The sequence below is a fragment of the Boleophthalmus pectinirostris genome, unplaced genomic scaffold (genome assembly GCF_026225935.1).
Source record: "Boleophthalmus pectinirostris isolate CB_2022bp ecotype Guang Dong unplaced genomic scaffold, ASM2622593v1 HiC_scaffold_1543, whole genome shotgun sequence".
In the NCBI taxonomy this organism is placed as follows: Eukaryota; Metazoa; Chordata; class Actinopteri; order Gobiiformes; family Gobiidae; genus Boleophthalmus; species Boleophthalmus pectinirostris.
Window position 1 is genome coordinate 1 of NW_026571084.1, and position 25,000 is coordinate 25,000.

Genomic DNA, 25,000 nt, shown 5'->3' on the forward strand with positions numbered 1-25,000 from the left:
TTCTCTCTCCTCCTACTTTACTCGTTCTCCTCTGATCTCTCTTTCTCTCCTCTCTCTCTCTTCCTACATTACTTTCTCTTTCTCCTCTAATCTCTCTCCATCCTCTCTCCTTCCCCTGTCTCTGTCCTTCTCTCCCTCCCTTTACTCTCTCTCCCCTCCTACTTTACTCTCTCTCTCGCTCTGTCTCTCTCCCCCCTATTACTTCTCTCTCTCTCTCCTCCTACTTTTTTCTCTCCCCCTGCTCCTACTTTCTCTTCTCTCTCTCTCCTACTTTATGTTCTCTTTCTTTCTCTCTCTCTCTTTCCTACTTTACCCTCTTCTCTCTGATCTCTCTTTCTCTTCTCCTTTCCTTCCTATACCTCCCCTCTTTCCTCCTCTCCCCTTCTTTATTTTGTCTCTCTCCTATGTGTCTCTTTACCTCCTCTCCTCCTCTCTCTCCCTTTACTCTCTCAACTCCTACTTACTTTCTCCTCTCTCTCTCTCTCTCTCTCTCTCTCTCTCTCTCTCTCTCTTCTCTCTCTGACTCACTACTCCCTTCCCCTCTCTCTCTCTCTCTCCCTCTCTCCCTCTCTCTCTCTCCTTTTCTTCTTCTCTCTTACTCACTACCCCTTCCTCCTCTCTCGTCCTCTCTCTCTCTCTCTCTGTGTGTGTGTGTGTTTCTTCTCATCTGTTTCTTCACTACTCCCTTCCTCCCTCTCTCTCTCTCTCCTTTTCTTCTTCTCACTTTCTCACTGCCCCCTCCTCCTCTCTCCCTCTCTCTGTTTCTCCCTCCTTCTCTCTCTCTAACTAGCCCCCTCCTCCTCCCTCTCTCCCTCTCTCTCTCCCTCCCTCTCTCTGTGTGTGTTTCTTCTCGTCTGTGTCCAGATGTGTCGTGGGGCACGTGTTGTTCCAAACCACACACAGAGCTGAGAGTTGCAGATGAACTTTTAAAAGTTTCTTATAAAACGTGATAATCGTTTTACATTTTCATGACTTTAGGGTTGGGACCAAATCAAACAGAAGCTGTGCGTCGCTCCGTCCCACGCGCCTCACACGTGCGCTCACAAAACCATCACAAAAATCACTCACTTAATAAATCGGAAAAAGTTTGAATCCAAAACAATAAACATTTACATTTAACTACATTTTCTGTATTTTTAAACATTTTTTTCACAAATTCAAATTCTAAATCAGATCCTTCCTGACATTTACTCTTTAAGTTACTCTTAGTGTAGTATATTTTTCACAAATACTCGATACTCTACTTGAGTCATATCTTGGACCAGTACTTTGAAGGTCTAATACTATTATTTTAAAGCTGCACTGTGTAACTTTTCTGGTGGAGGATTCGTCAAATGCTTTTCTCTGTGGAGATGTTATTGTCTTGTCTGAAATGCTTCACAGTATGGCATTACACATTAAACCTTTCTATCTCCATGGAGACCAAACCAGACCAAGCTACAGGTCAGATCTGTGGAGAGGCGACACCACTCACAGTCACAATGTCTGGTATTTTTGAGCAATAAAACATCTATCAAATATAAAGTAGAGCTGTTTAATGCCATACTGTGGAACATTCCGGGCAGAGCAATGATATCTCCATGGAAACAAGAAGGTAAGGGACCCTCAACCAAAAAGTTACATAGTGTACCTTTAGAGTGTACATATTTGAGCTACTTCACCCACCTGTGTATGACATGATTGGACTGGTATTTGAGACCTGTGTAGTCTGACTGCTCAAATCCACTTTTGCCATACAGGTTAAATACTATTTTAAAGCTCCACTGTGTAACTTTTCTCAAGCAGTGTCTGCCATAAGCTGGTTTCCATGGACATATTATTACTTTGCCTGTGAGGTTTCACAGTGTGGCTTTAAACTCATCTATGTTGCATTTATTCAATCACAGGTGTTTTACTGCTCAAAAGTACTATATGAAAAACATGCCTTGAGGTATTGTGGGCCTGTCTCATTGGAAATAGATAAGTTTAATGCCATACTGTGGGACAATCTAGACAAAGCAATGATGTTATTGCTCCCTCCACCAGAAAATTACACAGTGCATCTTTAAATAGGCCGAGTTCTACTTTACATTACATCTTAAAGTAAGTGCCTGTGTCTGAATGATTCTCTCATTTGTACTGTCCTAACAGATGAGACAGAAGGTCCAGTTTGTGGAGATATGTTTTTAACTTTTATCCTACTGTATAATTGTGATTTATGTTATTGTGATATTACTGCAGTGTGCTTACAGGCTCACTGCTGGTGCCATTTTATGAGTTTTAGAGTCTGAATTATACTATTACATGGTACATTTTAGCTCTGCAGTGGGCTGTAGGCTGTAGATCACTGGGTGTGGAGAAGGCTCACTTTAAAGCAGACATGTCAGACTCAGGCCCAGGGGCCAAATTTGGCCTGACAATTATATTTGGCCTGTGAGATGATATTAAATCTGTATTCAAGCTGCCCACGGGCTACAGATCGACTATAGAGACTTTTTTATTTTTTAAATGTTGTTATTATTTTATATTAGGGCTCGGTGAGGCAGAAGTAAACAGCAAGGTTAAAAATTCAAGTGAATGCATCTGATATAAAAATGTATTGAACAGATACATATGTGCTCTAGTTTATGAAACTGTTGACCTTTTTTCTGTACCATTTTTGGTTCTAAAGTTCCATATGTTTTAAACAGACCATGTATGAAACATGGAACAAAAATTATTTCACAAATTTCAAAGACCTGCAAATCATGTCAATAAATGGATGTATTTCATCATATCTTGTGTTATTCCATCTTTGAACTGTTGATGAAGGTACAGGATTTAAATAAAAAAAAAGAAAATGATAAAAATTTGCTTGGAAGGACTGACATATTTTATAGAAATAGTTTCCTTTCATTTTGAAGTAATATTAAAGTATTTGGAAGAAAAAAGTTGACAAATGATGTAAAATCATGCACCTTCTACTTGTTTGTACAATTTTCTTTTCTTTTACTTTTCCCTCCGTTACCATGACCTTTCTTAATAAAAAATCTCATGACTCAAAAAGTAAGAGGTTTTTCAACCTAATCTTGTACCATATGGTAGAAAACTATATGAAGCAAATATTCAAACCAGTTTGTTAAGGATATGGAAGTGAGAACCAAGAGTTATCACTGTTTGGATTTATTGCCCAAAAAGTGCTGCATATTTCATTCCCTCTGTTACCAACATGAGTTTAAAAATTTTTGTCAACAACTTGAAAGAATATCACAGGTTTAACTTGACCCTGTTGGAGTGTAACTCTTTCCTACATTCTGATACTTTACTTATTTCAATAGTTCCTCTAGTTTCTCAATAAGAGACATTTGAATGTCAAAATCTGCCCCTGTTTCCCTCCGTTACTGCTTGACCAGACCCGTTATCCTTGTTACAGATTCAATGTTTAAACAAAACTATTATTAAAGATTTATTTGAATAAGAAAAGGTTTAACATATCTCGAAAGAAGAGAAAACATGCAGATGGTGTTGACATTTTTGAGTAAATATTTTGTTTGACACACGACTTAATCCCAGTTTTTAATTTTGGCCTCTGTGCATTTGAGTTTGTCACCTCTGATTTAGAGGGTGATCTTATTTATAGTTATTGGTGGTGGTATCACTTTTCATTGGGTGTTTTCATTTGTGTTAATCTTGTTTGTTTTTCACTGGTATGTCTCCTTCACCCCAGTTTTAGGGTGGAGCCTCACTCCTGCAGTGTCATCTCCACCTCTCATCAACCTTAACTTTGTTTTGTTCAGCCAGTAAATAAAAGCTGTCTACACGCTGTTGGACCCACACACTGACTTTGTATTAGGATTCTTGTTTTTTCCTCTTGCAACCTGCACATTTTTTGTTATTAATAAATCCTGTTAGTTTCTGGACTTTTGTCTGCCTTATTTGATCCACCAGTCATTATAGCACTTTGTTATTAAAATTTACCTGTAAACCCTGTAAGTGTTGCATAAATGTAAACTATAGTTTTACACAAATCAAGAAGCAATTTTATGAAGAAAAAATGTTAAATTACAGTAAGGTGACCATTCTATTTTAGAGCCTCTCACACTGATGCCATCACACTGATGAGATCAATTTACACAAGAAACACATTTTTCCTGATATTTAAACCATAATTTTACAAAATAAAGATGTTTTCTTATCATTTTATTTATCAGATCATATTTTCTGTGACATTAGAGGAGTTTTGACATAGTGGTTGCTAGGTAACAGTTACGGAATTGCCTAGTATGATATTGAAATTAGGCCTACCTAAAAAATGGCCAAACTGGAAAAAGAATAGTTCATTTCTTTTTGTAAGATCTTAAATACAATGATCATAAGAGTGTTTTTGTCAAGTGAGTCCAACTTGTCATAGGAACTTATAATAATAATAATTTCTCATGGATTCATTTTACTACACCAAAATCAGTCATACGCGGGGACTGAACTCAGGACACAACTACGAAGAAAATACATTTCCCATAAAGCTCAAAACAAGATGGACAACCAAAAAACTTCCCCTTACCACATTTGCTTGGCTTATTTTCTTTTTAAACCAATTTAATGCTGTCAAAATGGATAATATGAAAAAAAAAAAAAAAAAAAAAGGCTAAACTGGAAAAAGAATGGGTTACATTATTTTATTTATTTCTTCTTTTTTTTTGTCAGTCATCGGCGGGGATCGAACCCAGGACGCAACTACGAAAGAAACTACATTTCCCATAAAGCTCAAAACAAGATGGACGACCAAAAAACTTCCCCTTACCACGTTCTCTTGCATTCGCTTGGCTTATTTGCCTTTTATACAAATTTAATGCAGCGTAAACCTATTTAAAATGGATCATATCAATGACAAGTTTTTAAGCCACGTTAGAAAAATAAACAGGCTACACATTAAAATTAATTAAAACGACCGAATTTTACGCTGTGAGTTTTTATTTTTCTGTTTTTCTTCTTCTTCTTCTTCATTTTATTATTATTATCACTTTATTATTATTATTATTATTATTTTAATAGATCCACGGGTGAGTTGTCGACGCATGGTTAGTTTTTGGTTGGCCATCTTTACGTCACGCGTGTGTAAAGGAAACCAGACGTAAACACTTCGCTAAAAGCATGTCCCACTCCGCTGCAATGCTTTAAAACTGTCATGCATCTATCCTGGAAAACACGAATATACATTTTATGCAAGATTTAACTTCCAAAATGGACGAAAACGCGTTGAAATCACTGGTTAAGATGACTCAGGAGGGAGATCTCGTTTCTTTGGAAAAATGTATGAGCTCTTTGGACGGCGAATCGGTTCTGACTGTGATCAGCAAACATTTCGGACGATCTGGGGACACTTTAATGCACTATGCGGCGAGACACGGACATTTAGACATCGTTAAATATCTGCATAAACTGGGCTTGCATGTTGAAGTTTACAATAACGACTACAAGAGACCGCTCCACGAGGCTGCGTCAATGGGAAACCTCGAATGCGTCACGTATCTGCTTGAAAACGGAGCCAAAGTGGATAGTTTGAAGAAAGCGGACTGGTAATGTGAATTTTAAACATATTTTGAAACATTGCGCCCTCTGTTGGATATAAAATTGAAATGCTAACGTGCTAGCATTATCTCCCTTCGATAGCTCAGTTGGTAGAGCGGAGGACTGTAGTGGTAAACGCGGGAATCCTTAGGTCGCTGGTTCGAATCCGGCTCGAAGGAGAGTTCTTTTTGCACTGACAAGACCCAGTACTACATTTCTTAATAGTATAAATTAAAATATGTTTAGCTTTTATAGATATTTTTGTCAATATTTGTTAAATAGAAAAGCAGGAGATGTTTTTATGTAAAGGTTTATCTGTCGAGACTAAATGAGACCAATGAAACGGCGATACGTGGACTCCATCTAGTGCTCTAACTGCGAACTACCACTAAAAATACAATTTGTTAAAGCTGCACTGTGTAACTTTTTGGTTGGGGGTCCGTCACCTACTTGTTGTTTCTATGGAGCTGTCATTGCTCTGCCAGGAATGTTCCACAGTGTGACATTAAACAGCTCTACCTTACATTTACGCAATTAAAGGTGGTTTTATAGTTCAAGAATACCTAGAAGAACAGGTATTTATTTATTTATTTATTTATTTAATGATACAGGGACAGTGCACAATTTACATGAACCTTAGCAGGAGAGATGTTTGTACCAGGTTGTAGCACCAGTGTGAATTTCCACCTGTCGTCCCTGGGCAGGTTCATTGATTGATTGATTTTATTTTAATTGACTTTTTTTAATCAACTGTTCTTCCTGGAGATCTGTGTAGCATGATTTGCTACATAGCTCTGACTGTGAGCAGGGCTGCCCCTCCACAGACCTGACCTGTAACTTGGTCTGGTTTGGCCTCCTTGAAGACAGAAAGAATTAATGCCATATTGTGAAATATTCCAGACAAAGCAATAACATGTCCATGAAGAAAAACATTTGATAGACCCTCCATGTTAAATAATGCACCTTTAATAATGTCTGTTTTTTGTTATTTGTCGTTAATTAGCCCAAAAACACACAAAAAATGTTTGGCTATGTGTAACAAGTAAAAAAACAAAAAAAAAAAAAAAACAAAAACGCATAATTAAAGAGATAATATCCATAAACCAGATCTGCAATTTGATACTTTAACAGTTTGAAGTGTCCTCCAGCTCAGTTTCTAGAATTCTAGAATGCGATGATGTCATGTGTACAGGAAGTGCTCCACTGTGTTTTTAAACTCCACACACCTTCACTAGAATCATTTGGATGATTTCAGTCCTTGTATTGCCAATTTCTACTGAACTAAAGGTAAAAGGAGCTGTTCACTTGAAAACTATCACTTCATGACATCACGAGGTGGATCAGAGCATTTTGAGTTTTGGAGATGTAGACAGACTAATAAAAAAGTGTTGGTGGTTTTCAGATTCTAGAATTGAATGATGTTATACTCTCAGATGGGGGCAAGAGACAGATTTCCCTATATAATAGATTTAGATCTCTACTTTGACATGAAATATACAAAAGGTAAATTCGGAAATATGGAACCTGATCATTTCTATTACTGACCAGACTCAAGACTCTGCTGCTTTACAACAAAAATCAGCAGTTGCAAATATTCATTTTACCTGCCCACTGTCTGTATTGAATAATACTGGCCTACAGAATGTTGTGATCTGAAACCCAGCAATTACTGAAACATGTCTGAATGAACCAAAACACAACTATAGGTGTTTTTGAGGAGGTAACAACATTAGAACATGATTCAAAGCTCATAAGAGTCCATTTTGCGTAACCTTGAAATTATTTTGAAAGATCTGACCAGTGTGACCTCTCACTTTTGTTCAGTACACTAATTGTTGTGCATGTCTATAGTCGTTTACATCCCTAGTGAAATGAATTCCTGTGTGATCTGATCTCGTGTTGTGCTCCAGGACACCTCTGATGATGGCGTGCACCCGGAGAAGCCTCCCTGTGATTGGTCAGCTCCTGGATCACGGAGCCGACCTGAGTCTGAAGAACAAAGACGGCTGGAGCGCGTTCCACGTGGCGTCCAGAGAGGGCAGCGCTGAGGTGGTGCTGCTGCTGCTCCAACGCTCAGAGCAGGTGTGGAGGACAGAGAGCAAGACTGGGCGCACGCCACTCCACACGGCAGGTGGGCTGGAATCTGATTTATGTGGGTGTGGTTTATCTGTTTCCTCACCGGTGCGGAGCAAGAAACAAAAGGATAGTTTTGAGTCACAGTTGGAGGAAATGGTGAGAAAATACAAACATCTGTACGACACAACGCTCAGTGACGACTAAGACGCTAAATGGCAAGAAATTAATGGAGGGAGATCACCGGCATTTTAGGCTTGGACAAAACTCAGTGTAGAAAAGTCTGGTGTAATCTCCGTGACAAGTTTGTGAAAGTGAGAAGGTGAGTCACCAAAATAAAGAGTTGTCAGTCTTAAGGTCGAAAAGAAATCTCCTTGATATAAACCTCCCTGCAGTGGCTGGACTCCCTCATCAAACACAGGGAAATGTCACCAATATGACTCCTGTTCAAGTTAAACAGAGGGAAGATATTAATACTTAGTTAATAGGAGTGAGGGGGCGGGGCAGAGCGAGGGGGTGGGGCAGAGCGAGGGGGCGGGGCAGAGTGAGGGGGTGGAGGCAGTTTGGCAGCAGAACATCTGACATTTCATACATCGTTTTAAATATGAAATGTCAGAGCCCAAATGAACTTTGTTCTTATCACCTCAAGAACAAAAACAAAGTTCTTATGTTCTTGAAGTATGAATAGGCCATTAGTCGACCAAACTGTGTACAACTAATTCTTTTATTTGCATTATAACGATTTCTATGGGACAACAGCAGAAAGAAGAAGTGAGTGACTTAGTAAAAGATATTGTATTTTTTTTCTGTATATGTAAAAAGTCAGATTAAGTCAGATAAAATTTAAAGGTGCACTGTGTAACTTTTTGGTTGGGGGTCTGTCACCTGCCTGTTTCTATGGAGATGTCATTGCTCTGCCTGGAATGTTCCACAGTGTGACATTAAAGTTACAGTTATTCAATTACAGGTTGTTTTATAGCTCAAAAATACCTACAAAAACAGACATTCTGACTGTGAGAGGGATCACCTCTCCACAGATCTGACCTGTAACCTGGTCTGGTTTGATCCCCCACCGGAAAAGTTACATAATGCACCTTTATGTACTGTAGAATCTGTCTTTATAGAAATATATTGTTTCCTGGTATTTCTTTCTGTGTAAATAGCAGGTGTAGTCTTGTGAGCGCACTGTGGGTCAGATACAGAGATACGTGACAGTTTTGGGAGCTTTTATCACACCTCACTCTTTTTTTAGCAGGATATAACTTTAGTTTACCAAGAATTTCTTTAGTCAAATACAGCCTTAAATACAGTTCTGAGGGCTGCAAAATATAGAATCATAATCATTCATTTGACTGGCCAGAACTGGCAAATCACAAAATTATTATTATTTTCTTTGCGTTGTCTCCATTGGGTCTTATTCTGTGGAAAAGCTGCTAACCTTGTAGTTTAGACGTTTAGAAACATGTTCTGAAATGCCTGGAATTCTTGTATTAGGTTATCAGTTTGTGTTTCATCGTTATCTAATCATAATTGTAATCCTTGTCAGAAAAAGTCTACTGTAATGTTTTTCCAGAATGGATGTTTTGCTTTGAAGTGGGTCATTAATGTTGAGGAAGAAGAATTACCTCTTTTATCTTTTCTGTTTTTTTAACCTTTTTCTTTTTAAATTGTATTACAAACCTCCACATAATGTTCTTCTTGGTAATGTGCCTTTATTTACAGCTCTGCACGGTTGTGAAGAAGTGGTCAAAATATTGTTGGAAAGGTAAGAGAAAGTGGGTTAAAGGAATTGTCTGTACGCTTTCAGTTTTAACAGTTTTAAAGTTATTACAATCTGATCTGAGCCTGTGTCTCCAGAGCCGTCACCTGCACACACACTTTCTGCATTTGTCTCAGTTTATGGACAGGCTGTGATCGGCTGCAGGCGCTGGGGTCTAGGTAGTGACCATTCAGATCAGAGAGAGGCTTTTTCGGTATAAACCAACTGAATTTCAGTATTGAACCAGCAACACAAATGAGAGACTCATGTGAGACTCATCCTGCTTTCTGATTGGAGCATCGTCTGGAACCAAAACACCAAATAGGCTCTATTTTTGTTATGTCACAAACCTGGACGTTTGTAAAGATGTGATGACAACTTCCGGCGAGCTCTATTCGTGATAGTAAGTCTGACAAAGTCTAGGAAAACTGAGAAAATGTCCCAGTTTTCTTCATCTCCATGTCATTGTAGCAATCAATCAAACTTTATTTTTTAACACACACACACACACACAAACATAAGATAAACAGATTGGTCATTAGATTACTAGATATTACAGTTACTTTTACAGTAACAGTTACTTGATTACTTGAGATTACAGTTTGGACTTGAGAAAACTATTATCTGTGACACTATTACCGTGTTTTTCAGGCTATAGGGGGCGCTCTTAAGCCTCTAACCCCATCAAAAAACAACTGCCCCCCCCAATCCAGAGCGTCCTATACACGAATCCACTCGAGTGTCCCAGCACGACTTCAGTAAACTACAAAGCCGCACCACCCACAGAGCACACAAACACACACGGAGCAGACAGCGACCGCACAACCAAACACACCCACAGACACACTCATCACTCCACACCGACGAGGAACGGAACGAACAAACCAAAAAAGCGAGCGCAATGTGCTACTTCTAGACATGACTGAACAACTGAGTCACTGCGAACACGCCGACAATCCGTTGGTCCCAGACAGCCCCCTCCCTACACGCCACAACTGAACAAAGCCCAGAGTCACCGTGAACACCACAAACAAACAAAACCACTCACCCATCACACTGTTGGGTTTCATTTAAAGTCCAGTGCGGTTTATTTGTGAAAATAGTTAGAAAATAGACCATTTAATGCCAGTGCGTTTTATAATCCAGAGTTGCCCTATAGTGCCAAAAATACGGTAGCTTTTTTTTTTTTTTTTTACTAGTAACTATCTGGACCAATCCCACATTTCATTCATTTTATCTTGTTACAACTAACTATCTGGAATCTAGAAATTCATACTAACTGTCTGGACTCTGGGACACTAACTCTCTAAAACCAGTACATAAAGAAAAAAAGAAGGAACCCCTCTGCAACATCAGCATATACAACAAAAACACAGTACAGACAATAACGACAAGACTCGCAACCGGGGAGGAGAGGGAACTGGAGTTGACCCCAAAATCTAGACAGGCAGCCGCCTCTAGATCCTGCAGCCAGGGGGCAAAAAGCTGCGAGGGCGTAGAGAAAGTTGGAGAGGAAGAGGAGGTGTCGTGAACCCCCCCTCGGCCACAGGAGAGCTCACTCGGGTGGGGTAAAAAGATGAAGGTTTTGGCGTAGGCCCCACTAAAAGGGCTCCTGAAATTCAGATGAAGATGTTCATGATGCTTTATTTTGATAATTGAATAACTGTTAGAGCATTAGAGATTAAGAGTGTTTGATTTAGATATTAGAAGTGTTTTTGTGACCCATATTAACATAAGTTACTTGTTCTGTTTTGATTTAATCTGATTCGTTTCTTTTATGATGATTTGCTTAATTCTTTCAATTTAATTTTCAAGTTTAGGTTATTTTGCATTAATTTCTGTAACCGTAAGATTGTGGTTTCTGAAAAGTGTTGCCTGTACTTGGAAATGTGTTCTATGTGTGACGTACTGATCACTTGACCCTATATAAATATTGAAAATTCTGCATAATGATGAGATCCTGATTTTGGTTGGCATTGACCCTCCGGCTGTAACTCGGCTTAGGAGTTCAGAATCTACAATTCGGACTAGGCTGTGCTTTATAGCTTTCCTGGTCACAGGGTAATTTCTCCAAAAGGTACTTGCAGAGTGATTTGTCCTAATTATTTTTGTATGAGCTTTCTGGTAAAATAGCAACTACGGAGTGAGTTGGTCATAAGTGCTTTGTCGTGAGCACTCCGGGCCTAAAAACCCTGAGTGATCACGAGTATAAAGAGTGACACCCAGTCACAGGAGTAGTGCATAAAATAATAAAAAGCAGAAAAAATAAGACAAAGACAAATCACTTGTTGGGATATTTTGTTGAGTCTCTCCCTTTAATAAATATACATATACTATTACTTCGAGCAAGTCAAGTCATCCTAGGTGAGTTGCTTACAAAAACGCAATGTTTGGGGATATTTTCTAATGCAATGTTTTTGATGCAAAGCTACATTTGGTTAAATTCTTGAGGCACTGCTAAGGATAAATTAATATTTGCAATGTTTTTGGTGTAAAACTAAATCTGGTTAAATTCTTTGAGGCACTGCTAAAAATGAGTTTTGGGCAAATGTTGTCAGATAGAGGATAGATAGAGTATGTCATAAGGTGGTTTCTAAAGCTAAGTGAAGTTGTAAGTGTTCCCCAGGTGATACTTTAAGAGTTGTTAAAGTTACCTGTATGGTGTTTCTTAAAGTTAAATGATACTTTTTGAGTGTAGTCAGATATTTACCTTGTGTTATTGAAGAAATGATATTTTTGAGTGTAGTTAATGATATTTTTGAGTGTGCATTGTGGTTTTAAAGTTATGTGATATTTTGAGTGTTGTCAGAGTTATCTGCAGTGTGTTTTTAAAGTTGAGTGATTTTCTGAGGGTTATTAGAGTGATTAGAAAAAGGTAGTGAGGCTCAGGCTGCGTAATTTAGTCCTGGTCTTCTCAACAGGAGGGGAGCCCCGTCCTGCTCAAGTCTCTCCAGGACGAGTTTTAAGACCGGCCGACCGTTATGCAGACTGTAGTGTTCAGTTATGTTCGACTCATTAACAATTCCAACCATCCCTCAGTTTTCATCATTTCCCCACTGACACACAACCGTGAGAGCACTGGTACACGTGATTAGAAGAGATGAGGCGCCAAACTCCAGATGATTCCAAACAGAACATATGTCTGCAGTTTTATTTTATCTCTGATCACATTTACTTCAGTGGGTTTGATCATCTACACCGGAAGTTGTCATCGCATGTTTCCAAACGTCTTCCTGTTTTTTTGACGTAAGAGTGATTAGAGCCCATTAGAACAGAACCATGAGACATCAGGTCCAATGTTTTTGTGATTGAGGGCCTGTTTACACGAGAACGCTTGCAGGTAAAAACGACAAATATTTTATCGGAACTGCCTTTCTTTTAGACGGTAACGCTGTTTTTGGGGCTTCAAAATGCAAAAATCTGAAACCACCCTCCAGAGTGGAAAAGTTGAATGCGCTCCGCTGTAGCGTTTCTGTCTACACTGCCCAAGACGCAAAACTCTGGTCAGATCTGCTCAGGTCACGTACACGTTTACACTGCACACATACTGTACACAGAAACCTGGCATGCATACCCAATCGAATTCCACACACTTTTGCGTCACCGTATGCACGCAGATTTCCTCCCTCATCTAAACTCTGAATAAAAAGTGAAGACGCGACGCCACTTTTGCGTCTTCTGTTCACACCGTCATCATATAAACGTAGCCTCAGAATAATCCAGTATTATCGTTGTTATCAGTAAAAGTTATTTGATTTAAGCATGTTTACTTTGAATATCTGAACACAGAAAGGCCAAGTTTATGGAATTTAAAAAGCAAAAGTCATTATTTAAAATCCTCTCACGTTTAAAATCCTCTCATGTTTCTTAGTTTTCTGTTTTCTTTGTTGCAGGTGTGAGTACAGGCCGGACCAGAGGGACAGCTGTGGGGTCACTCCGCTTATGGACGCTCTGAGAAACGGACACATCTCTGTGGCTAAACTTCTGTTAGAAAAGCACCAGGTAAAACAAACTCATTTACAAATATGCATGAACAAATATTGAAAACATGGTACTAGATGCCGTCAATATCCCATGGGTGTGATGCTAACTGTAGGCTGTACTCTGTCTGAAGCTCTGTTACTCAAGTTAGACTTTAATCTGAGCTTTATTTTTACATTATAGTCACAGGCTCGTTCACATTAGCCAACAGTTTTTTCACAATAGCTTCGGACCCATTATTCAAGCCCAAAGACGCAATTGTTGTCAGCTGAAAGGACTTTAAACCATAAGATTAATTTGACTATAATTTGAATATTTGTGGAGCCAGTCCCAAACAAAGAATTCACTTCACTGTCTGAAAAAAGCTGTCCTATCCAGAGGAGGAATGATGTTTACAGCAACGTCAGCTCCCTTTGGACACCACAGTTTCCTAATAGACTCTATACAGTAGACGCTTACGTCACAAACCAAGAAGATTTTTGGAAACATGCGATGACAACTTCCAGTGTAGTTCCCGACACTGGACTCACCGACCAACTGTGATCAAACCCACTAAAGTAAATATGATCAGTGGTAAAATGAAGACTGTAGACGTATGTGCTGTTTGGAATCATCTGGAGTTTGGCCTCATCTCTTCTAATCACATGTACCAGTGCTCTCAGAGTTGTGTTTCAGTGGGGAAATAATGAAAACTGAGGTTGGAATGTTGATTTGCTGAACAGAACACTACAATGACATGGTGTGTTCGATTATCCATCCAGTTCAGAGGTCTGAGGATGTGCCTAGCACTGACACGCCCCTTTTCCTCGGACGGCAGAACTCGGAACAACTCAGAGGAGACCGAGTAAGGATTCCGAGACAGAATCCCAGACGGCTGTACCCAGCGACACTTTTAAGTATGAACTGTTTTCATTGTGTTTGGACACTTTGTGGTTTAACTGACAAATTCAGTCATTCGTATCACTGCAGTACCTTACTGTGTCTGTATTACTGTAGTACCTTACTGTGTCTGTATTACTGTAGTACCTTACTGTGTCTGTATTACTGTAGTACCTTACTGTGTCTGTATCACTGCAGTACCTTACTGCATCTGTATTACTGCAGTACCTTACTGTATTATTGCAGTACCTTACTGCGACTGTGTTACTGCGTCTGTATCAGTCCCTGTGGGTTGGGTGGTCGGTGTTGCTGTGGAACTCTTTAGGTACGTCCATTCATAGATACAGTCGATGTGCGAAACATAATAAATGCTGCAAGCATGGATGAGACGTCATATCCAAGATCCGAGTGAGAGCCGGACGGATGATCAAACGCACCATTAGTAGTGTGAACAGAGCCCGTCGGAAGTTGTTATCACATGTTTCCAAACATCTTCGTGGTTTGTGAGGTCAGCGTGAATATGCCTGTGTCCTGTTCCTGTTAGGCGAGTCCTACGGCCGTGGACAGACTGGGAGCTCAGCCCATCCACCAGGTGGCAGTAACGGGACAGAATGAAGCTTTAAGGTTTTTAGTGAAGGAGCTGAACGTGGATGTGAACGAGAGCGCCACCAGCCTCCAGCTCACGGCATTACACTACGCTGCTAAGGTTGGTCTCCAACTATTTTACACGAACCAATATTGATTGAAAGAGTAGTCCCAAATTTAAAGCTGCACTAGGAAACTTTGGTGGTGGAAAGTCTGCTACATGCTTGTCTCCATGGAGTTGTCATTACTTTATATGGAATATCCCACATTATGGCATTAGTTATGTACCATTTATTCCAATCCTTGTGTTTTTATTGCTCTAAAACACCTTGAGAAGCACTTACTGTGAACAGGATCGCCTCTCCGCAGAATTGACTTTGGCTCAGTGAGGCTTTCAGCTTGTCTCCATGGAGATAGACACATTTAATGCCATACTGTCCAGCATTCCTCACAAAGCAATAACTATATAACTAACCTCTATAGAAACAAGCAAAAAGCATTTAGGGTAAAAACAGATTTACTAGTCTGTGTTAGTAATGGTCCTAAGAAGCTGTATTGATGCATTTCCCATAAAAAAAGTCAAATTAACCACTAACTGACTGACTGCTAATGATATGTTTTGACTGTTGTACTTTGTCAGGAAGGCCACGTCTCCACTATATTAACACTGAAAGAGTTAGGAGCTGATCTCCAAAGACAAGACGCAAAGGGAAGAACTGGTAAGATTTTATTTAAGTTCAAAGTGGAATCTGTGATATTTAAAAATACAATACCAAAAACTGGTACCAAAAATATTTATATTTATATTATACTATAAATAAAAAAATAATTATGTTGTCTTACACTGAATAGAATTTAAAGGAGCATTGTGTAACTTTTCTGGTCACGGGTCAGTCAAATGTTTTTCTCCATGGAGATGTTCTTACTTTCTCTGGAATGTTCCGCAGTGGCCACGTTTACGATGCGTTTATGTTTTTTAATTCTGAATTAATTGTTCTGAATTAAATCGTTTGAAATTAAAATATTCTCCTTTGAGTTTACATGGAAATAACATGGAACATGGAAAATTCGTTAAATCGTCTTTATTTAATTCTGCTCAGTGTCTGGAGGTGGGGAAGGTTCTGATTGGACAGAGACACAAACGTATTTACGTCGACCTGAAGAAAACACACACTTCAGCTGCTACCAGCTTTTCTGTCATCTCGGTTTGTCGTTGCGCCACAAACACAAACATGATCCAAACTTTTTCCACAGTGGTTCTGATAATTGTGCAGCAGTTGGAGAATTCTCTCATCACACTTTATGTCTGTGAGCTGAGGAGGAGAAGGGAAGAGTGTCAGAGAAGAGAGGAAGAAGACAAAGTGAGTGTGAGGCTGCTCTACCTCAGCCCACTCCCACATCCCGCTCACAAATCCAAAGAGACATGGAGGAAAGTCCGAAGACACGACTGGTGGAGCCGGATCATCCGGATCACATCAGAAGGACGACACAACGAGCATGAACTGAACCACCAACACTATTTTTAACAAGAATAAACGTGTTGATCAAGGAATAAATTAATTTGACTTTAAAATCGGAATAAACCAAACGCTTACTTCTGAATTAAGTTTAATTCTGAATAATCCTTGTCATTAGGATTTAAGTGTTTACATGGACTTTTTAAAGCTGAATTAATTTTTATCCAAAATTAAATGATTTTTATTCAGGGCGACAGTAGTGCAGTTGGTAGAGCGTTTGTCCACTGGAGGTTGTTGGCTCGAATCCCACTCTCGACAGAAACATCATTGGTTGAGCAGTCAGATCCTTGACCCACAGGTTGGGAGTGTGATTTCAGCTCTCACCGTTGTGTCCTTGGGCAAGACACTATACCCACCTCGCCCCTAGTGTCTGCGTACACTGGTGTATGTCAAGTCAAAAAGCCCAGCCCCTCTGCTCCTCGTCTTCAACTCCACTCCTGAGTCCAAGTAAATAAATGTAAAAGTGAAAGTAGAGCTGTTTAATGTCACACTGCGGAACATTCCAGGCAGAGCAATGACGTATGACGAATGATGAAACAAGCAGGTGACAGAACCTCAAACAGATTACACCCTTTGATCCTAAATAAAGTATCATAGTTTTCAGTTTTTTTCTTTTAGTAAGTGTGTATCTTGCTCATAGAGTAAGATTGGTCCATTTTCTCCAGCATCAGCTAATTTTAAAGTGTGACTGTAACCTGCACATTCAGACTTTTACAAATAAACTTATATTAAAATACATAATAATAAGACAGGTTAAACTACATTTTCTTCTAAAACATAGTTAACATCAGTAGATCTGTGATATACTGTGTTTGTATTATGATATTTCTGCTTCATATTCATATTTAATAATAATAATAATAATACATATATATAGTTTCCTTTCTCAGAGTATTTTATTTGACTTATCATTTCTTGACCTCCTTTTCTTCAGGCATAATTCTTATGTCTTTAATATTATTGGTTTAAATTTCATTGATTAAAATTACCATATTGTTTTTTGTCATATTCATTTAGCAGTTTTATATTGTTAATATAAATGTAATTATTTTGTATTACTTTATATTCTATTAGGTTTTAATTAAAATTCCTGAACATAATTTTGAGGGGGTGTATAGGCAAAATAAAATATAAAATACAATAATAAAAAAAAAAATAGAGCAACATAAAATGTAGTTCCAACTAGAAAATATGACAGAACCCCAATGAAAAAGAACACACAAAACCATATTTGTGTTTTACTTACCGTACATACTTTTATATAACTTAGCTCTTATTGATACCAGTCTTTTCCTTTTTTTATTGCTTCTTAATTAGAAGTTTATTAATTTATTAAGTTTATTAAGTCCTGCATGGATCCATGTTTGAGACCTGCACCCATGCAGTACAGCACCATACCCGCCCGTTAACCCATGATTGTATCAGATTTAAATCAGACCATTAGTCCGACAGCCCAGTAGTCCAGGACTGAACCTACATGTGTCATTAGGAGATTATAAACATATACACGCCACATCTGCAGAGCCGATCGCCAGGACTGGACCGGGACTACACCAGGACTACACCAGGACTACACCAGGACTACACCAGGACTACACCAGGACAACACCAGGACTGGACCAGGACTACACCAGGACTACACCAGGACTACACCAGGACTACACCAGGACGACACCAGGACTACACCAGGACGACACCAGGACTGGACCAGGACTACACCAGGACGACACCAGGACTGAACCAGGACTAAACCAGTATCATTACATAAATATATACACGCAGCAACCGCCAAGCTGATTGCTAGGACTACACCAGGACTAAACCAGGTCCAAACCAGGACTTAACCAGATCTAAACCAGGACTAAAGCAGGAGCACAGCCGTCGAGCCATTCACCTCCACTGATGGTTTTATGTAATAAAAACATTAAAGTCTCTCTCAGACTGTCTGAGATCCAAGATTTTACTACAAATGATATGTTGTTTTAACAGTTTTCTAACTTTGGTGAAGTTCTAAGTTTTATCAACGGCCAAATCTTCCTTTAAATTATACAATAGTTATGATTTGACCTATATTTTGTTAAATGAAGGTTTAAAGTGTCGGAAATTTGTGCGTAAACTCAGAGGGATTCTGTTTTAGGACTTAGCACAACTTACTGTATTTTTGTAACTTTTTTCTTGTAAAACTATGATGCATTTTTAACAAACCAAGTCAGAATTAAAAGAAATATTGAATCTGTCAAATGTATTGAAAATTTCCCTGATCTGGCCAAGATCAAGTTATTCATCTTGTTTTCAGGTTTATTTTCTACTCTAGTAAGTAGAAAATAAACCTGAAAACAAGATGAATAACTTGATCTTCTTCTGAGATGCTTCATTCTAGTCTAGAGGTCGTTTATTGTAAGATAACTGGTCCAGTAAAATGATCTTGCTGCATGGACAGATCATTTCACTATTTTTATCAGTCATTTTCTGATAGATTTAAGTGTTTTTGTCTTAAATTTTGGCCAAGCATGTTACAATCTTTAATGCATTTATTCCTCTGTGTTAGCTCTTCACATGGCATCCATTGGTCAACACGCTGAAGCAGTGAGCACTCTACTCCAGCTCGGACTGGAAAACTCGCCAGATTCAACAGGAACTACTCCACAAGAAATCGCAAAGAAACCAGCCGTGGTCCAGGCGTTTCACACGGAGACTTCATAACAAATACTATTATGTCTGAAAGATGCAACGGTTATTTTATTATTTTGAGTTTGAGCAGCAAAACAAATACAATGTCTATTATTGAAATAGTTCTAATTGCAGAGATCTAGTCGCTGAGCAAAGCCAAAAGTGTTGTAACCAAGAAAAATAAGGGTTTAGTCCCCATTTTGATGTGTGTGTGCCTATTACTTTTCACTTGTCACCACATACGTGTTTACTGAAGACATAATTAAATGTAGATAAAACCAATGACATGTGAAGAAGACTAATGTGGTGGGTTTCACAATAATTTTAATAACCACAACTCGCCTCAATACAAAGCAGGAGCGGAAATGACGGGCACTATTTTTCACACCTTCAGTTTTTCTGAGCGTGCACACCTCGAATACAGGACAAAACAGGATTACTCAAACAATCATTAAACAATCAAAATGAGGATAACCAGATTTTTAAAATCAAAAACTGGAACACCCTCAGTTTGGGGTGAAGGTAGTGAAAGAGTATGTGAATAAGGAAAATTGTTTTGCCCATTCATGACTTATTCAGGACTAACATGTGAGTGACTATAGTCACATTTTCTTTGTGTTTTGGTCATTTTTAAGCAGCTTTTCTGTATTTTGCCAAAGCAAATGACAATTAATGCCTCTTTTTACTGGTAGCAGGGATCAAATCGGTCAAAACATAAGGACACCAGGGACATTTCTTGTATAGCACTGGGACTAATCAATGGTTTTGGATAAATCCACTGGGACAAGGGAGACAAAGATGGTGTTCTGTCGAAATGGGCTGCCTCGTAGAAATGAGCGATCTGAGGTTTTTCCATTTATAGTTGTATCAATCCAATACAGCCTAACCTCCATACATATTATAAACCACATAACCCACATATTTATTTGGATTAGAGATGCGGGTTTAATGCCGTTTGCACGCGGTGATCAAACTTTATACCTTAGTTATGTACAATTTCAATTCATTTATATGAATATGTGTAGGTGGTTCATTTGGACAGTCGTATTTTGCTCAAATAGGCTCCGACGAAAGATAGCACATATCGACAGGACAATTTAGCCATTGAATAATACTCCCACTGTAGAATCACCATTATTCACTCATTTATATGAATGTGGGTAGAGGAGCTCATTTCCACAGGCCGATATCTTCTATCAAATAAGGCTCCCACTATAGAAAAGAAAGAAATTACCAGAAAAACTGAAATCTTTATATTAAATAGCGTTAAATATATAATATTTAATTCTATTCTATTTATACAGCGCCTTTCTAAACAAAGTTACAACATTTTCTACACATGGAAACAAAATAAAATATAACAATAAAATCTAATATTAAATCCAAACTATTCAATCAAATAATGTAGGTATTCTGCCGCAAATCTAACATGCACATGTCATTGCTTACATGCTTAATTGGTCAAAACATACAATAAACCAATACACTTTTAACCCTCTCAGGCTCAAATTAAATTTTATTAATAGGACAAAAACTGATATTTGGGGAAAATGATCATATGGGGTAGTAATATACACTCCTGACTTTTTTTGAGAGAGACCTTCACATCCAATGAGTTCTGGGATGTTGCAGCATTAGTCTGGTGTTCAAAATTAACACTGAAGACTGAAAATGATATGAACACTAACTTTATGTGTAAACCACTTTTCATAACAATGAAAACATAAAGCACAGTGTAACAGCTTTACAGTGGCAGAACAACATCACTTTTTCGTGTGGTGCTCCAAGAAACAATTTTTATAATTTGTAAACAACAAAAGTACTTTGCACTTCTGGCAGGTCGTTTGTGCGTAGCCATTCTTGCACAGTCTGCATCGTCCACGTTTATCAGCATGGATGGGAGAAAAGGCCCCTGAGTAAAAAAAGCTCATAAAATATGGATGTGGAGTCAGTAGATAATTGGGATTTAGCTGCAAATCTGCAACGCCTTACTTGTTACTCCATTTCTTTGATGTTACTGTAGCTGAACATATTGAATGAATAAGAATAAAAAAAAGCAATTACAAAAAAATATTTATTTATAATTATTTATTTTATACGTTATATATACACTAACTCCGCTTGGGAGTCTTACTCATGCGCAGTAGAGCTAGAGAGCTCAAATCGACGGGACACCTGGTCACCTTATTAAAACCAAATAAAACTTTTGAGTAAGCACATGGTAGGGAACGCTGTTTAAACACATTCAAAATTGATTTAGCATAATAAAACCCCTTTAAATGTCTGATCAAACACAGTGAGGCGCGCGGTGAGTGACAGTACGAGGCCCCGCCCTGCTCGGCTCCTGAGTCCTGCTCGGATCTGCGGCCCTTCATTCACCCTCAGCGCTCCGCATTCTGCTACTTTCCTCCAAATCTCCTCCTCAAACTCACCTCGACAGCCTCCAAAATGAATGAAGAGTACGACGTGATTGTCCTGGGCACCGGGCTCACGGTAAGAAACGCTCGAAAAGAGTCGATTTGAGGCGGGGAAGTGAAGCGCAACCTGTTGGTCCCAGCGCGCTCCTCCTGGGCCTCAATGACGGCGGCTAAGTAGCTACATTAGCATTAGCATTAGCCACTTTTCTCGTAGTGGATCATATAGAACCGTAGATCTCGCGTTCAGCCTCTTGTCGCGCGTTCATACCGCTGCCATCTTGATACAGGGCTTCTTTTTTTATGACTTTACCTTAAGTTTTTCACAGTATCAGCGATCAAAAATACACCACGTCTAAACGAGAACTGAACCAGGTTTAAACCAGGACTAAAAACAGGAGTCATCTTGGTCTTTTTAAAGCAGCATTATCCCTGTACAAAGATGGCGGCTTTGTTGATGTACTCTTTCCAATACACTGCGGTAGTCAATGCGAGATCTACCGTTCTATATAGAAACTGTTAGCATTATTAGCTTCTCTAAACATTTACACAAACTCACGCCCATTCGTTATAAATATCTCGTGATCATTCCCATCTGTCATTGTGCAATAAACCATGATTATTCCACGCGGTTGAAGTAATTAAACAAGTCATTTTAAACGCTGACGACTTTTATTTTACATTCTTGTCTTGCGGCTAATAAAGATTAAACACGATTAGCCTTAGCCGACCTAAGTGTGCAGTCAGCCGCACTCTACCAGCACGACTCCTATTTGTTTTAGCGTGTGTTTATTTAATTTCCAACAATATCCTGAAGATAAAACTGTGTCATAATCTTTTGGAGAGACGTGTAAGTGGGTGGAACTTGCAAACTTCCAGAGTAGGCAAGATTTCTTCCTGTGACGATTCGTTGGAAATGGCACAAAACCTTTCAAGATCGTGACTAGTTTTTGTGTAGATCCTCGTTACTGATTAAGCTTATAATTGTCGTAAAAAGTTGTGTTTTAGTGAGCTGAGTTGCACGATGATAATGAAATGTCAAATTATACGTAGGTACAGGGTGATCAGACGTCCCAGTTTACACAGGACAGTCCCAGTGTTGAGCCCTGTGTCCCCTGTCCCAGCAGATTTATCCATAACCAGTGATTTGTCCCAGTTTTATACAAGAAATGTCCCAGGTGTCTCAATGTTTGACCAATCTATTCTAAACCAGGACTAAACCAGGGCTAAAATATAACTATATCAGGTCTAAACCATGTCTTAACTGGGACTAAACCAGGTCTATTTCAGGGCTAAACTAGGACTATTTCAGGACTATTTCAGGACTATTTCAGGACTATTTCAGGACTATTTCAGGACTATTTCAGGTCTAAACCACGTCTTAACTGGGACAAAACAAGATCTATTTCAGGCCCATTTCAGGGCTAAACCAGGGCTAAATCAGGGCTATTTCAGGTCTAAACTAGGTCTAAACCAGGTCTATTTAAGGTCTATATCAGGTCTATTTCATCTCTAAACCAGGGCTATTTCAGGACTAAACTAGGTCTAAACCAGGTCTAAACCAGGTCTAAACCAGGTCTAAACCAGGTCTAAACCAGGTCTATTTCAGGGCTAAACCAGGTCTTTTTCAGGTCTAAACTAGGACTAAACTAGGAATAAACTAGGACTAAACCAGGTCTAAACCAGGTTTAACCAGGTCTAAACTAGGACTAAACCGGGTGTAAACTAGGACTAAACTAGGACTAAACTAGGTCTAAACTAGGTCTAAACCAGGTCTAAAGCACGTCTAAACCAGGTCTAAATCAGAGGAGCATAAGTTGCTTTTGTTTAGCACAATCCAGAACACTGCTCTTCTGTATTTTGTCTCAGATTAAACACTGATCCGCACATGAGTCGAGAATGGACAAAGCTACACGCTTTTTAAACTATTTTATACCAACCATCCCAACCCGAGTGTGTCCCAGTTTTTTTTTTATTTTGAAAATCTGGTCACCCTACTCAAGTATTTCAAATTTAAAAAACTAGGACATCCCTGTTTTTTTGGTGATTGATTATAATACAATTGTGAAATGAGCGCATAATTAAGTAAAATTGTTATCTAGAAACCATTCAAAACTAACATGTGAGTCAGTATAATCACATTTTCTTTGCATTTTTGTCATTTTTAAGCAGCTTTTCTGTATATTACCTAAACGCAGGGCTCAAAACTGGTAAATAAGAACGTCTGGTCACTCTAAACTATACACAGCCTTGAACACGTCTGGTATGTTTTCGAACAATCTTGTCTTTAGTGTGTAGTTGTATTTCAACAATTGTATTGTTATCTCAACTATACACACTCTAGATTATAAAGACAGTGGTTTTATCAAAGTGGTAGTATGAGACTTTTTGGCGGTGGACAGTCAACTGCATGATGCCACAGAAATAGAAGTTAGTCATACTTTGGGACATGGATTTGGTAAAGATTATGGTGGCACAAATAATTTTTATTTGAATAATTTAATCAAATTCTATTTGTGGATTATAAATGTCACTTACTGCTGATAATTTGCATGATTCCATGTTCCAGAAGTTAAAGTCATGCTTTGGAACATAGATGTAATGAAGACTGTGGTGGCATAATGTCATTTTGTTTGAATAATTACATTTTATTCAATTTGTGGAGTATAAATGTCCCTTACTGCTAATATTAAACATCTTTTAAGATGTAATTTGTGAACAGTGTAGTCTCTGAAGAGGTTTTAGAGTCACTCATGCTTGTTTGCGTAATCTAGCGATCTCTCTTGGGCCGTATTCAAACCCTCCTTACAGTTAACCGCACAATTCTGTACAAGGCTCCACCTACAAACCTACGTCACTCACGCTCCCACGCAGGATACAAAACAATGCTCTACAGCTCGATAAGCCTATACGCGGTACTTTCATTAGCGTGACGTACGCCCTGTTTGTGTTGCGATGGTGCTCTGAACAGGGAGTGACTTAGCGCGGAGAGCAAAGGGGCGGGAGTCTCAGAGCATTAAAAATTAAAGTCAAATACTACGGCATGTTCAAAACAATAAAAGGCAAAATGGTGCTTCAAATATGTTATATGTTACAGTTAATATTCCATGAAAGACAAATATTTCCTCTCATCAAGTGAACTACTAAAATAATCATGAGTTGTAGTCCAGTTTTTGTAGTAAAGTTGTAAAATTTCACTTCTCAATACAATTCTGTACAGTGTTAAAGGAAGTATAATTGTGGTATAGGCTGGGCTGTTTTTAATCTGTTTATTTTTACAAGCGCAGGCAGAGTGACATCAGAGCAGCCGAGCAGTAGTGACTAAATGAACGAGTATTTATGTATCATGTGTCCTGTCTTAGAGTGTATGGCCCTGACAGTGCACGCCTTCTGTCTTTGACTCAATACACTGTTTGATGGCTTCTTAGTCGACCTACATTTCTATTAGTCAAATTAGTTTACAGTGATTAGAAGGATTTTCCATGAACCGAAGCTGAAAGGAGAAAGTATGAGGAGGTAGCGGGAGTTTTGGGACTGAAATGTGACTTTATTCTGCCTTTTTACAAACAATTATACAATTTACTATTAGTGCTTTT

General features: G+C 38.7%; 1 protein-coding gene and 1 non-coding gene across 2 annotated transcripts; both read left to right on the plus strand.

Moving 5' to 3' along the window:
- Positions 1 to 5,072: 5,072 nt before the first annotated feature.
- On the plus strand, positions 5,073 to 20,896 carry ankrd16 (ankyrin repeat domain 16). Its single transcript, XM_020923665.2, has 7 exons — positions 5,073 to 5,534; positions 7,437 to 7,657; positions 9,322 to 9,364; positions 13,252 to 13,360; positions 14,763 to 14,924; positions 15,444 to 15,522; positions 18,869 to 20,896. Exons 1-7 carry the CDS (start codon positions 5,179 to 5,181, stop codon positions 19,021 to 19,023), a joined length of 1,125 nt encoding a protein of 374 aa, XP_020779324.1. The 5' UTR covers positions 5,073 to 5,178; the 3' UTR covers positions 19,024 to 20,896.
- On the plus strand, positions 5,619 to 5,705 carry trnay-gua (transfer RNA tyrosine (anticodon GUA)). The gene is given in 2 exon segments: positions 5,619 to 5,655; positions 5,670 to 5,705. It is a non-coding gene; the product is annotated as a tRNA-Tyr (tRNA).
- Positions 20,897 to 25,000: the final 4,104 nt, after the last annotated feature.

Bases quoted from the DNA above. Each gene is read 5' to 3' on its own strand.
- ankrd16 (XM_020923665.2), top strand. From the start codon at position 5,179: ATGCAAGATTTAACTTCCAAAATGGACGAAAACGCGTTGAAATCACTG. The intron at 5,535-7,436 runs GTAATGTGAATT...GTTGTGCTCCAG, and splicing joins AGTTTGAAGAAAGCGGACTG to GACACCTCTGATGATGGCGT. The intron at 13,361-14,762 runs GTAAAACAAACT...TGTTCCTGTTAG, and splicing joins TTCTGTTAGAAAAGCACCAG to GCGAGTCCTACGGCCGTGGA.